Raw genomic sequence first — 15940 nt, forward strand, 5'->3', positions numbered from 1 at the left:
ACACTTAATTTTTTCCAGTAGGAAATTTATCCAAAGTAAAGTGGCAAGGCTTGATTCACCTTTCATATGGATACAAACCAAAAGCAATTCCACCACAGATAATGAAAGTCCTGACAAACTGAATCTCTCCACAGGGTTTATACATTTTGGGTTTCATCCATGGAACTCATCTTGAAAGGTTCTGAGTATGCCATGTCCAGAAACACACATTTCCTTATGCTTAACCCAAAATCCATTGCATTGAAGATTATTGTAGCCTGTCAAAGCTAAACACCCAACAAATCACAGGCTAAAGTCCACAGGAGAAGGAGTCAGCCTTCTTTTGCTACAGATCTACAGAAACCAAGTGTCCCACTATTCCCCCAAGTGGTTCAATCATCAGTAAAATTTAAATTCATTCGAAAATAAGAAACCTAGATCAAGGACTGCTTCCTACACCCCTAGGAACTCCAGTGTTTTAGTATTTCATTGTGACTGACAGCAGGCTACTATAGCATAGAGCTTCAGTCTTATTTAATAAACTTTCTAAGTACAAAGCAGCCTATTTAATTTTTGGCTGGCATTTGAACAGTGATTTCCCATATATGCGGTAGTTTAGCACTCAAGAGTGGCATTTGTTCCTTAGGCAAAAAACTGTCACTTGGGCAATAACTCATCAACTTTACAAGTAATCTAGAACTTTTAACCAGGGCTAAAAAGGCATTTCAAGTGCAATGCACCAGTATTACTTCCATTCATAAACTGAGTAAGAGAAAAGACCCGAATGCTCAGAAATTAGAACTATTTTGAAATTATATCATTAAAAATGTGTTACTAATTTTGTTGAGGATGAGTATTATCATACAAAGTAAAGACTCACCCTAGAAAGACAAGGTAGAGGAAAAATAGACAGAAATTTCTTCTGGATTTTTGACAGGGTTAGTGAAAATCAGTTTTGTTTGGCAGGGATCTATATGAACTTGGACATTTCATTTTCTTCAATCACTGTAATTCTACAACCAAGTTGGAAATAGTTCAAAATGCAATTCAAGCTGACCTATAGAAGTACATGGGATATTTTTGCCAAAGTTAAAACAAAACAACATATCCCACTTCAGAAAACCTACAGAAGAGTCTCCTCTTAATATCTAGGACACCAGAAGTTGCTCCAGGCAGATGTTTAAATCTTCATGCCCAAAGGAATAGCTGTTAGCTCTTGGGCTCAAAGGAACTTGCAAGTCAGGGCATGTATAAAGCTGAAAACAGCTAACATTCAAATAGTCTGAACCAAATAACCCTTTGGTATAGGACACTGATGACTTACTTAACTTTCTCATTTCAACAACAAATCCAGATCTGTGCGTAAGTGAGGCACATAGGTTTTACAAACCAGAAGATATGGTAAAATATAAAAAAATAATAAAAACTCTTACTAATAACAAAACAAATCTCTGACGGCTGCTGAAAAAAAATTGACGCTTGGAGGTTTTAGAAACTATTGCAATTTTTGTTTGCTGCTTTTTGAACTAGTTTTGTAATATGGCAGTAACAGCCTGTATGAAGTGCAACCACACTAAATCAGTAAGGTCATAAAACAGCATTGCAGCTCTTTACACGTGCACTATAATGCACAGTGTTATAAAAAGACCATGCTCTTATGAAGCCCAGGCAGCTAACTTCTTCATTTCATCTTCATCCTCTGCTCTCCTTCTGGTTGATGCTGCAAAGAAAGAGACAATAATCATCAACTAATGTAACAGTCAGAACCATTTTATCTGTTAGCATGAGGACTTGCATAGTGCTTTTCAGTTTGAAGATCTCAGATCAATTTACTGAGTAGCAAGTTGAACATGGCTAATACAGGAATGAAGCTCATGAGAGATGTGACTATTTTGCCTTACCATTATCTCACACATAACCCTGAGGTTAAAAATACAGGTCTGATGTAATTCCTACTGAAAGACTCCTGCAGAAAATACATTTAATCTCTAAAAGCTGTCACAGACAGAAAATGCCCACAAAGAATGCTGCCAGTTCTCTCACCACCATGTAAACAGGCACAAGTGACATAAACTGAAAGGTTCTGCTTATGCAAGTCCAGTCTCCAGATGAACTCATCCCATTTTAAAGGGAAGTGTCATTTATTAAAAGGGACAAAGAAATTCCTGAACTTGCTATGCTCAGGTGACATCAGTTAACTACTGTGTTCACAGCATCAGCAATCCCCAGCTCTGTATCAGCTCCCACACAGACTTTCTCCCTTTGCGCCCAAATGTCCTATCACACATCTGCATTCACCAAACTAAAACCTTGCCCAAGTAGTCTTCATCTGCTGACCTACAAACTAGATGCCCTACAGCCCAGGTTCAATCTCAGGCTGTCTCCATCTGTGTGTGGGTTGTGTGTGTCAGGATTGGCACCTCTCCCAATGCCAGTGGAACACTGTTCCTGGGTGCATCACCCACCTGTGCAAGCTTACAGCAGCCAGCTGGCTCCTGCCTGCAGCAGCCACAGGGCCAGGAGCAACCGTGCTGGGGGATGGGGGGGTGGGACTGCAGCTACCACCTTCAGGAAAAGGATGCAGGAGACCACAGGTCCTGTCCCTATTCTGCAAATGCCACTGGCTCACTGTGTGACTGGGGAAGGTCACTGTGCCTTGCTCCATTCAGTTTCCCCATCTTCAAGATCAGGAGGGTAACATGCATCTCTAATTAGAAGCATTATAGATCGATTAGCTGTACTGATTTTGCTTGTGCTTTTGTAAGCACTGAGTTTCAGAAAACATAAGCCAGTTTTGCAAGGCCTTAAACTATATAACTGTAACCAGCTAATTTTGCCTGAAGTAACCATACAGACAGATGAAGTAGAAAATTAAAATAGTGAGAAGTACATGGAGATAGCCTGGATTTAATAAAAATGTCAACTGCCATAGCTGGAAGACAATGCATGAACAAGCTATAATTGACCAGAGTGCAATTTGCACTGCTTTTCTAAATTTTTTAATTTTTTTTTTAACTAGCTGTTCTGCAGTTGACTTCTGTAGATGAGGCCACAATCTCAGTCTGAATGTTTGAAACTACATCTCAGGATTTAAATGCCATCTGCCAAAATACATGTAATAGTCTATGAGTCAGCCTGGTCTAGGTAACCTGTTCTGCAGCAGAACACACCATAAACAACCTGTGTCACGTGTGTGCTGCCCTTACCATGAAATATTTATATTCTTTTACTAGCCTCAGTACACAGCAAATCTTTCAGCTGATAGAGGACAACAGGGATATGGTGAAAGGTGGAGTAAAGGTTGTCTGACTCTGGCTTAATTCAAAATGAACAAGGTAGAACTACAGAAAAATAAGACTACAGCTTAAGACTACAGAAATAAGCCTGTTCAGTAGAAAGCAAGCAAAGGAATGAAAATATTTCTTTAAATGTGTGCTTCCTGCTGCCTCCTTCATTTCTAATTAAAACACCAGTGGCAAATATCAAACCACTACCCCACAAAGCTGGATCCTTGTGACGCTAACATTTTGAATCTAGGTCAGACTAATTAAAAGAGACTAAGGATTTAATTGCAAAAAAAAAAAAGTCTTCCCATTCCTCAATAATCTCACTACATTTAAGTTGGAGATTCATCAGCATATCTGCAAGGTCAAGTTCCTTGAGTTTGTCTCCCCAAATCTACAGAGAATTTAACCCTAAATGCTTTCATAGAGAAAAACAGATTTACACTCTGCTTTTTCTGTTAAACAGATACAAAGGTAAGAAAAGGAATTTATAACACTTAAAAAGTTAAAACAGAGTTAAATACATATCTGAAACTCTCTTTTCCTCTCCTCTTTCTCACAGCATGATTTAATAATGAGAAATGTAAAATGCCAAGCAGGCAGTTTACCAGGGCGAGAAGGCAGCGATGTGGACGGAACACTTGGCAACCTGACATCTCTCATTCCCTTGTTCAGTTCTTCTTGCTCCAGTTCTTCTAACTCTGCCATCAACTCATCCTAAATTCAAGGAAAACATTACTTACAAATTCATTGTACTGACAGGGATTGGAGGCAAGGGCACATTTAAATAACATGAAGCAAAGCACTACTGAAGAAACAATTTACACCTGAAAACACATATCAAAACTCAGCATATTAAAAGTATAATTTTTACTAAATATGGGCAATAACGATAAACCTCAATTGAACACTGAAAGAAGGATCATGGAAGTTAGAAACAGGACAAAGAACAAAATTAGAAACAAAACTGACAGCAGTACAGTACTTGTAAAAAAGGCAAACACAGTGGGGAAAAAGCTTCTCTGCTCTCCTTAGGTTTGTTCCAAATCTAGACACTGTACTCTTCAATGGATTCTAATTTTAAGATGCTATTTCTCCCATTTTAAAAAGCAAACAGCTTTGGTTATAAGGTAGACTGTCATTAAACATTATGCTTCAGCCTTATAACACAAGTCCAGGATTATATATAATTTCAAAACAGCATTGGAATCAGAACTGTCCTCTGGGTCCTGCTATTCACTCTTGAAGCACACAACACTCTTGGGGTTTCAGCTGCAGAAGCTGATTTGGACAGATGATCTAATCCACTTGGATAATGCTAAAAATAAAAAAGCTGTTCACTTAAAAAAGCAAAGAACCTACTCCTTGGTTGGAGGTTCCTAAAGAAAGGAAGCTAAATGTTAACATTATTTGTAGAGAAATGGACCTTTGCCACATTGATAAAATGGTTTAAAAAGAAACAATGGGCAAAAGTGGCTGAGGAAAATGTGTCTGTGTAGCAAAGAGCTACAAGGTAGTGAAATAGGCTTTGCCTACACATTTATACTTTGTTTATCACCAATGCAGAAGTTAAATGATAGTTACATAGCCATCACTGGCCTTCCTACCTAGATTTACTTTCTCATGGTTTTATAATTTACGGCCAAAAAATGGCTGCAGTTTGCCTACCTGCCCTAGTTTACAGTGCAAATCCTTGGATATGACCTAAAAATTTCAGCATCAGGTCTACACCTGATGATGTTCAATTCCCAGCTGATCTCTCAAGGAAATGTGCAAGTTGGAGCCCCCTGTTTTACTTAAGCATTTAGCTGAAGTGCAAATCTGCTTGTACTTTAAATGCCCCAGTCAGTGCTGTGCATACAAGCTTCTTAAAAAGTTAGTGTCCAAGCTGTTGTGAAGTCAATAGTAACAGGTATTTCTGAAAAATTCTAGATGGTCATCTAACCCCCTTCCATGCCAAATCAGTCCTTTCCAACCTCCACTGAACAAGAAAACAATTAAGAGGAAGTGTCAGTCATGACAAGCATTCTTTAAAAAAGATGTGAACGAAACTATGATCATGAGCCTACACCTTTAACATAATAATGTGAAGGCTAGAACATTTGCTCTCAAAGTGGAGACTCTAATTTTAAGTTCTATTCACTCTTGGGAACAGACTTAGCTACTAATTTCCCACAACTCAAAAACTGTTCTACAAGTAGGCTGTGGAGCTACAACAAATCCCCTTTCTCCTCTTGAACCTAGGCCTCTGCAAGAGCAGAGGGAAGATACTACGTGAACTTGCAGTTTCCAGGCTTTGTGCCTGGATGGTGTGTATTTCACATTTGATTATCAGAAACAGGACTCCAAGCAAGGATCACCCCTCCCAGAGAGCATTCTACTCAGGCAGGACAGAGCTTTTTTGCATTCTTCATGACAAACACTGTGTCAACCCAGGGAGAAAGAACCCTTATGTTTCTGTGCCTGTCTGGAGCAGGAGAAATCACACGCTTCCATGATCTCCTTACACCCAAGACACATGAGTGAAGAGAAAATGCATCCAAGTGTGTGGTCAAAACGTCCTTGAAAAAAATAAAATTAAATATCATCCTCCAACACAAATCACCTCATAACTGAGCAACTAAGTCATTGATTCTAGCACTCTCAAGCTGCAGTGGCCTGCAAACCAGATTTTCCACTTACTGCCCAAGTGCTATAAGTATAGGCTCCTATGCAAAAGCGGGTGCTGGTACAAAGATGTCCCATGTGCCAGTGGCTTATGTCCCAGAACAGGAACCATGCACATCAACTTAGACTAGTACCTCTTTGGAACTTTCAGATCAATCTAAAACATGCTTACTAAGGCTAGGCCCCCAAAAGTTAAGCACTGATGAAAAGTAAGACACTGTACAGCTGCTTGGGATGGCACTATGTTTTTCAATTGTTTGAAGCCCAGTTTATACAGGCCAAATCCCATTCCTTGTGCCAGTAATGCACGTGTTTCTTGGAAAGTCTATTTACATTTGAAGTGGAAAAACAGGAAAGCAGATAATGGGAACAAAATACAAAGAATTATTCCTATTTTCAACAAATTATACCAATTGAATGAAACCTCCCCTTCCTCCTAGTCAAGCGAATATGTATGATATCACACATATTTTTCTTTGTTGTCCATTTGGGTATACAGGGACAAATTAGTTCAGGATAGAGTGAGTTGTCTGATTATTCAGGACATTCTTCAAATGATCCCTGATGATCCCAAATCAACAAAATTGAAAACCAAAACCAAACTGTTGTGATACTGAACCCGATTCCCAGCTCTGCATTTCACAGATCACAAGAATTTTGAGTACCCTTGACCCTTGAGTCCTCAGCCATGGCTGGATCAGAAATAAGTAATAACATGCTTAGATACACAAAACCAAGTCCAGGAGCACTGGATGAAAGTTACTGCAACAAATTTTCAGAAGGTCCTAAATGCCTTGTGGGCATTTCAGAAGAAAGAGCTCAAGGAAGAAACCTTATTGCCTCCAACGGGTATTACATCTATGTAATGCATCTACTTCTGTAGAAAATCTGGAAAAAAAAGGAAAGGACCTGCATGTCCCAGCACCAAAAATGACCTTTAAAAAATGGTCCAAATATTCAGAATTGTGAACAGCAGCCTGTTCACGGCGCAGGAACTGCACTTAGTCAAACGGATGTCTATTTGGACCACAAAAAAATTATATGTTTCAGTGTCCACTTAGAGTAGTACAAATTACATGTTTTAGTGATCTCCTCCTTCCATGGTTCAAATGAGAAAAACAAGTACAGGAGTGTAGTTAAAAATGCTTTTCTTAAAATTTATATATAAATAAAAGTAGTTTTTATATTTTACATATATATTTTAGTATATATTTTATATATTAACGTATTTAATATTTACATAAAAATTATACACTTGTCCTAGATAGAACCAAGGAATTTCACATCCACACCTTTTAAGAAACAAACCACTGCACAACCAATAACTGTGGAGTCACAACCAATAACCAAATAACTGTGGAGTCATCTAACAACTAAAACTCACAGGCCTGAAGTACTAACCTCATCAAATTCATCACCAAAGGCAGCTCGGTTTGAGATAGCATCTGAAATTTCCTGGGCAACATCTTGCTGTTCAGTGATATCTTGCATCAAATCATCAATTTTGTTCAAGTCCCTGGAAAGATAACATGGAAACATATTTTTAGAGATATATCATCCAAATCCTACAGAAGAGACTCACTGGAACAGACTCTATTTTCTTTTTATGCCCATGGCTGTATAAACAGCAGAACTCACAGGGAATAATTTCCTCACCCAGACCTTAACACCTACACTAAAAGCTTCTGTGTGCTTTGGCCAATCCAACTTCTTCCACTTTTGGATTATAACAAAAGTTAAACTGCAGCAGAGTGTCTCTCTCTCCCCCTCGGGGCTTCTCAGGCCTCTGCCAGGCAACAGTCACACCTCCGGGCAGATCCCCCAAGGTCAGTATCTTTATGGGCCATTCAGTACTTAAAAGGGAGCTTGTAAGAAAGATAGTGATAAACATTTTTGCAGGGCCTGTTGCAATAGGCCAGAGGGTAATGGCTTTAAACTAAAAGAGGGTCAATTTAGACTTGACACAAGGAAGAAGTGTTTTACAAAGAGGGTGGTGAAACACTGGCACAGGTTGCCCAGAGAGGTGGTGGATGCTCCATCCCTGGAAACATTCTAAGTCAGGCTGGACAGACTCTGAGCAACATGATCTAGTGGAGGATGTCCCTGTCCACTGCAGGGTGTTTGGACAAGATGACCTTTAAAGGTCACTTCTAACCCAATCTATTCTATGATTACACGGATCTTTCTTGATGTTAAGTTTTCACCAGAACCGAGGGCAACTTAAGAGAACTGTACCCCATTTAAAGATTTCCCCTTATTGTTAACTTCATTATTGTTTCAGTTCCTGTTTGCTTTAACTCTGTTTATTCAGGCAGGAAAACACCCCTTGAAACAACATAGGACATAATAAAAGAAAAAAAAGAGAGTAATTTTTTTTGCCCATGTCATAATTTTATTCGGGTCTAACTAGTACTTCGAATCCCACAATCTAGCTTATGGATTCTGAGGAAAAGAGTTCACTTAGTTTCTATAACTAAATTTTCTTCTGGACAAACCGAGGGCAGAGGCCAGTCTCCACTGCCAAGATAGACAAAAAAAACCCAGGTAACACACAGATCTCACTAGTTAAGTGAACTTCCTTTTAGACTCGATGTTAAGAAAAGATATTTTTTTGCCAAACATAACACTGCAGCACCAATAAGCATTCCTTACATTAGATGCCTGAACCAAAAATGAAGTAAAAACTGTCTAACTTGATACAACAGTCTGCAGTGATGGAATAGTTTGAAAGTGGTCAATAAGCTCAACTTGAAAGCTATTAGAAAGCACTTACATATTTTCATGTACTTTTTTCATAGCTTGTGCAGCATAACCCATATTCTTGAGTACTTCTGTGTTCGTGTGGGAATTTTCCAATGCCTCTCTCTGGAACTCAATGGTCGAAAGCGTCCCATCAATTTGGCTCAACTGTTTCTCATATCTCTTTTTCCTCTTCAGTGCTTGCAAGGCAGCTGGAATAGGAAGAGGCAAAGTGCACTGTGTGTTTTCATAGCAAATGCAAGGCCAAGTAGTTCAGCACCAAGCTGACCTCCAGAATTTATAATTCTCACCCTCCTACCTTACTAGCAGGGAGACAAACTTTGACCACACCACATCAGCAGCCTGTTTATCACCAACATGCTGTTGCATGAACATGCTGGGAAGCCTCTTTTAGATTAACTCCTTTTAGAACCACAGGGAAGAGCAGCTTCTTCCTCCACTGCGGGAGATCTTGAACTCCATCCTGTGCACACAGGCAGAGTAGAGAAAATGGGGAAGAAAGAGAAAAACATGAGAGAAGAGTGAGAAAGGAGAAAACACAGGAAAGGAGAAAAGAAGAAGCTGCAAAACATAAGCAAAAACTAAAGAAGACAGCATAAGAAGATCTATCATGATAACCACACCTCCAGCAATGCTGCTTTCTAAACTTTGTCTCAACAGCAGTAACTGTGAAGTGCAATGGAAAGCCCAAATGGCCCGACAAAGCAGGTGGGTTGGATCAAAGGAGGACACATTTCTCTGGCTTTCAGCTGCATCTATTTCTTACAATCACTTAGGAAGATGATCTTTAAACCTTAGAATTTAAAAACATATAGAACTTTGTAGACAAAGGCACAGTCAAACTCAGCTACACCCCAGTATCTTTGTAAATTATCGAGATTGGTCTTTTATATTTGCTAAGTTATGAGCAGCATACTTTGCTCAGAGTAAATCATTACCAGAACTTGGGACTTTCTCTTGGCCTCAGGGTGTGGAACACACACAATCTCGCCACAAGCATTTCCTGACCACTGTCCCTTGCAAACTACAGATGTGCCAGGCAAAAAAACCACCAAACAAAACCAGGAGACTGAGTTAATCCATTGTTTTTTTCAATGCTATTTACACCCATATTCCTCCCCTTGTCTTCTACATTTAATTTTTAATCAGGTTCAGAGCCTGCAAGCAACAGCCGTGCAGCCCCTCAGACTCAATCAACAGCAGCAACTATTGTTGCCATCCTTTCAAATAATTGCTCATGTACAATAATACTGAACCTTGACACTGGGGTACACAACTTTTCAAATGAAGTTAGGATCTCTCCAAAGAGGGGGCACAGATTTTTGATGTGTAACACCACACTAGAAAAATTAGTGCTTAGTTGACAAATGCTTGAATCGACATGGTCAGAACTGCACACTAGGAGCTGTGCAAGGACAGGCATTCACACAGGCTAAGATTCTAGAACATGCAATAAGATGTTTCAGGACAGCAAACCGCAATCATAACACATTAATCACAGTATTCAAGTTCAAGGTTTTCCCAGGTTTTGGGGGATGGTCCAAAGATCATGCATATTCCACAGAAGATGCCTGAACACCAGATGATGTCTTGCAAATGGCAAATGTGAGAATTGTAAAATTCTCACTGGCAATTCCAAAATAAATCATTTTTACTTAATCCCAAACAATCTTTACCTACTTATTACTTTCCTATTTATTTATGCTTATTATTGGTAGTGTTAGCACACTAGCCATTTCCTTCCTTAGCTTTCCTCGAATCAAATTTGATCCTGGATTCTTCCTAGGAAGCTAGAGATTACAGACAAATATAAAAGTCTGAAACTGTACCTAACACGAGCTGTGCCAGAGAGGACCCTAAAGCCCTGTGGACAGAGGAGCACTAACCAGCTGATGCAGAAAGGCTTCAATTGGAATAAGCATCTACCACAGGGCAGTATTTCCAGCCAGCATTATTCAGAAATGGGACTCTGCAATGGTGCTGTTTTTATTGGCCACTCAGAGAGAAAATGGATTTCCGCAGTGACACACAAAGCAGTTGTTTTTAAAATCCTGAAGATCATTTAATTAAACCACACCCGAATTAAGAAACCACAGGAGAAGCTAAAGTCCTTGACTTCACCTATTCATAAACATCTTTTCCTCATTATTGTAGTGCAACATATTATCTTCTTTCTCTTTAGTTTTACCAGTAACTTACAGAATAAATCACTTCAGAGGAAATTAATTCGTCCTTCTTCATTATCAACCAAGGCATAATAATTGCCCACATCACACTATATGATTTTCCTGATTTGTATTAAATGAATGCCCTTTATTGCACAGTGGTTTGTTATAATAGTTCCTAGACCACTTATGAGTATTTCCTTGTTATTTGAAATCTATTTTTCTGTGTTTGTTACAGAGTATCGTGAACTTTTAGTGCTTTTCTACTGCACATTACAAGCATTTTAAACTTTCTGTGCAACTCTTACAGGATTAAAATTACCAAACTGCAGAAGAACATATCTCTCAAAAACGAATGAAATGAGCACAGAACGCAAACTTACTTCGATGAAGATCTAAGAATGGCACTGAAAAATGGTGCCGGCCATTCCAAAGATCTCAAAAAGGAAGACAGCCCAGGGAGGATAGGTCTAGCAGGAGCAGAGTCTGAGGAAACAAGTGTAATTAATAGCAATTGAAGCAGGAAGAGGTGGAGGTCTTCTCCAGGAAAAAAAAGAAAAAAAAAAAAAGCAGTATCATATACTTTTTCAGTTGTGCTCCAAAGAAGCTGATTCAACTCCTGCATTTCATAATGGTTAACCGTTGGCTGGGCTTTAGCACATTTCCTGTACTTCTGAGTCTAGCAAGCAGGATACAGCTCATAGATTAGGAAAAACTGCTTTTAATGTGAGCTTCTATTTTATAGTCAAGATAAGTGCCTGGAACAACAGAAGACTATTATGTCAGTTTAAGTATGCACCTGAATGAACTACTATTATTAACATACAGAAGAGCACTTTTCCAATATCACTAGTATGCTGATACTTTATTAAAGAAGAAAAAATAACCAGCTGGGCAATAGTAATCCTGGCCACACTGAGTATCCAGGTTTCAAAAGGAAAGTAGTGAAATAGGAAGAGTTGTGGTACCCTTCTCATGGTTTCATGACAGATCACAACGAAAAGAGCACAATGGTAACAATGCCTTCACCTGTCAAGCCCATCACCAACACTCATGAGTACAGGAAGCACCAATAATCTCATCTTCTGAAGTAGAAATAAATGGATTGTCTAGTAATCCTTAAAATTCCCAGGGAGAAGGAAACGAGTGTTTCTTCAGAAGACGTAACATCATTGTGAAAGTGCTGGATCTCATTCTTGGATATAGCTCACAAACCTCCACTTCAGTCCTGCAAGGGATCAATGGATTGCAACTTCTGATCTCCCTTACACCACGGACAACCAAAGGCAATGCTGCTGAGACCATAAAAATCATAGGACCCTAATTAAGTTCAGTACCAGTATGCATAATCCTTAAAGCCTTGTGGAGGAAGCCACACACAGTTACAACTGAATTCAAGAGCAATAATGTACTGAACTAGTTATAAGTATTCCAGTTCATGGCAAGACACTTGAAACATGATCATGAAGATCAGAGAACAGTTGCTGCAACTTGCAGAACAAAGACACAACTTAAGGGCTTCCTCTTACCTCCCTGCCAGAATCCCTCATTCCCAGTCTGTCCCTCACCCTTCCACAGGCATGACTGTCCTGTCCATAACACACAACTTGTTTGGTTTCAGTGGCCTCCTGGTTACAACCACGTCATTGAAAAGGAATGCTACAGGGCTACATAAGCACTGCACGAACATAACACACGAACATAACACACAGCATCTACCTGTAAACCCCTCCTTGCTACTTCAGTTTTCTTCAAAGGTTTTGTCCTCAGTAGTACTATGTGGTTCTTTACAGTTGAAATTTAATTCTATTCTGGATGGCTTCTCTTAACTTTATTCCTTTCATTTAGATTTTGTTTTTTCTTTTTAGTATCTGTGAAAGACTTTAGGCTGAAACAACACACATCCATATGTACGTTATTTTCACAGTTACTAGTGCACTTCAGAAAATACGTTTCCTTTTAAATAGAGTTTTCAAATATCCATTATAACTTTCTGTCCTTTAATTTTTCCTGTATGACCTTCAAAATAATGGAGAAGAAAGGCCAGTTCATCGATGGAGTTGGCAGCTGTGTACTGGCTGAAACTGAGACACCCCAAAAAGTACAGCAAGAGATAAAAAACAAAACAAAACAAAACACTCACAAAAAGTGTGAGTGAAATGGGAAGAGATTAAAAGGCAGTGTTAACTGTGAAAAAAAATACTCCTTATCATCAAGTAACCTCTGCAGGACAAATTCCAACAAACACTGTTGTTTCAAAAACCCTGAAGCTGTCTAGCCACAATAAGATACTAATGGGGAATGCTGGAAATGTATTTAATAGCCAATTTCAGACTAGGTACAGGAACTGTGGAGATACTCACTTCATAAAGGAGAAGCCAGAAGTATTTAAGTGATGTTTCACATCTATTTGCATAGCTAACGCGTTACAGCTTTTACATCAAGTAAAGCCTACTGATGTCACATGAACCCATCCAAGAGTCATATGAACTCATATGAGAAATTGCTGGTGCTTGAATCTGCTCTCTCTTGTGTTAGTATTACTGACTCAGACTCACCTAAAAATCAAATGAGATCATGCTAATTTGATACATTTTCTATCTCTAGATAGAAATCTTACTCCAGTCTCGAACAGTCCCATTTTAGTGTCCACAAGCTTCTCCACAGATGCAATTAAGAAAAATTAAAACCAAAATTAAAATTAAAAATTAAGAAAAAAATCACACCCATATTAAAAATTACCTGTGAAGTCCCTCTGAAACATTAACAAGGCAATGTAGATTAAAACCTTCATTCTCTCATTTGTGTGTATGTTTACATAATGTTACATACACACAGACGCTGGTTAGAACAGATTTTCTCTGAACTATACAGTACAATACACCGTATGTATTATGCTGTTATATGTAAATCAACAGCAATTAAACTGTAAAGCAATTGACATATCAAATGAAGACATATTATTGGAGATTTCAGTTCACTCATTATCCCGCTAAATTCAAGCACTTTGGCACAGCAAGCTTAGTTTATCTCGTTTCTCCTCTGACTGTACTTACACTATCTCATTTTGGCTTTAGAACCACTTTTTGCATCCATGCAAAGTTTGGCACTTTTTGCAGTGCCAAACTGCACATCATGCCCTACTCCTGCCTCTTTACTGTCCTCAACTGTTGGTGCCTGAGCAATTGACAAGATAAAAGGGAGTTATTTTTAACTATGATCAGCTCAACAATCCACTTTGCAGCATCACTCCATGAACAATTTCATAGATTAAAAACCAGGGGAATTGCATATTGAGTACAGAAGTGCAAAAAATGATTTGGAAGAAAAGTTTCAGATATCAAACACTGCATGCCTGAAGCACAAGGCCAACAAACACCTGGATTTAACCAGGAATTTCTACAGTCAAAAGACCAGCCTGTTTTCTTGCATCAGATCTCCAGCTTGGGTTTTTGCACAATGAACTCAGCCTCAGGAGCAACCCAATCACTTTGTCCCATAGCAAATTAGTTTCCAGTTGGATCACCTTCCTGAACTAGCTCACTGCAACAGCACAGAGACACTCCAGCTGAAGCCAGGGGAGTAGAAAAGCGTGGGACTGTGACAACCCTGACAGCTCCCATGCTGCAGAGTACCTGGCTTAGATGTGCTGCTCAACTGGCTTTACTCCCTCTGACTGTACCTTCAAACCTGTCCCATCTTGGCCCATGATTTTAAATCCTTTACTAAAAGTTAGTTAAGTTAAATGGCCTTTTGCTAATACTTGTTAAATGCTAAAGTGTTACAAATACATTATAGGGCTAACCAAAACACTTCTAACATGCAGCTCCTCACAAGTTCTAAGTTACATGGCATTATTTTTTAAATTATTAAATAACAGAAAGAGCAGACAAAAAGCTACCTTGTCATTACATCAGAAATCTTTAATTCTAATTTTTCTTCTGTTTCAAAGCATTTAAAGAAAAATACATCTCAGAGGAGACAAACAGGCCTCTACTTGACTTCAGGAAGTAATTAATCTGTTTCTCAAAGCCCTTTATATCCCCAAGACACTGACTACCATGATTTGCTTCCCAGAGATGAGAACATCTGTACATGCAGGAGCCAGACCTTATTACCCCTTACTATCTCTCTTTTGCAGCTAACAGCAGCCCAGACCAGTAGTCACTAATGCTCTAAACTATCATTCATTTTTTGGTTGTATCATGTACATCCTACATGATTTGAGGCAAATCACTGAATCACTTTGTTCCTCAGTTGCCACCAGTGGGGATAATATGCACTTATTCATGAATACAGGAGATCCTCACATCCTTCAGCTCCTTTTCCATCTGCCCAACCAATACTCAATCTCCAAGCTGCGATCCCCTCCTCACACTGAGCAGCAGTATTTTGCGTTCCAGGTATCCAGCCGACACATGCATCCACTGTGGTGCAAAGCACGTGTATCGCATTGGGAGCCACAGACAGTAAATGAGCGAGGAATAAAGCATCCTATTACCATCCCACCATAATGAATCCACAGTACACTAAACACTAACAGATGCCAAAGACCATCCCGCCTCGCGTGTGTTGATACTTGCTGGGAGCCCACACCGACTCACAGTGCACACCTGCGGAGTCAGCCGCCCCGGCCCTGCCACAGCCTCGGCGAGACCCGAGTCCCTCGTTCCGAACAGACCGCAGGACCCAGAGGCGCTCCAGCCCTGGGATTTAAAGCCTCGCAAGCCCGGCGGGGGCGGAGGGGTCCGGCCCGCACTCACCTCGCCTGTTCTTGGTGCCGTGCTGCCGGGCGACCGCCAGCTCCCGCTCGATCCGCGTCTCCAGGTACTCCTGCTTCTTGCTGAGCATCTCCTCTGTCTCCCGCAGCCGGGCAAGAGCCTCCTGCGGCGAAGGCCCTCCGCGGCCCTTGGAGGCGGCCGAGCCGCCCCCCTTGAAAAACCTGGAGATCTTGCTCATGGCGGCGATCCCGGTTCGGCGACCGCCGACGGAAAGGTCCAGCCGGCCCGGCCCGGCCGCAAGAAACCTTCCCTGGCTGCTCAAGCCGTGACGGCACTTCCCGAGCCCAAGGGCTGGCGGCACGCA

General features: G+C 40.1%; 1 protein-coding gene across 1 annotated transcript; it reads right to left on the reverse strand.

Moving 5' to 3' along the window:
• Window positions 1–1401: 1401 nt before the first annotated feature.
• CHMP4C (charged multivesicular body protein 4C) lies at window positions 1402–15814 on the reverse strand. Its single transcript, XM_018078962.1, has 5 exons — window positions 15619–15814; window positions 8704–8881; window positions 7332–7446; window positions 3872–3980; window positions 1402–1699 (listed from the first exon to the last, which is right to left on the reverse strand). Exons 1-5 carry the CDS (start codon window positions 15812–15814, stop codon window positions 1635–1637), a joined length of 663 nt encoding a protein of 220 aa, XP_017934451.1. The 3' UTR covers window positions 1402–1634.
• Between the last annotated feature and the right edge of the window lie 126 nt (window positions 15815–15940).

Source organism: Manacus vitellinus, unplaced genomic scaffold (assembly GCF_001715985.3).
Source record: "Manacus vitellinus isolate BGI_N305 unplaced genomic scaffold, ASM171598v3 scaffold_1_pilon, whole genome shotgun sequence".
In the NCBI taxonomy this organism is placed as follows: Eukaryota; Metazoa; Chordata; class Aves; order Passeriformes; family Pipridae; genus Manacus; species Manacus vitellinus.

Coding starts and splice junctions, on each gene's coding strand:
- CHMP4C (XM_018078962.1), bottom strand. CDS start 15,814: ATGAGCAAGATCTCCAGGTTTTTCAAGGGGGGCGGCTCGGCCGCCTCC. Junction 8,882..15,618: donor CGGCACCAAGAACAGGCGAG/GTGAGTGCGGGC, acceptor TTCCTATTCCAG/CTGCCTTGCAAGCACTGAAG. Junction 7,447..8,703: donor AAAAAAGTACATGAAAATAT/GTAAGTGCTTTC, acceptor TTATCTTTCCAG/GGACTTGAACAAAATTGATG.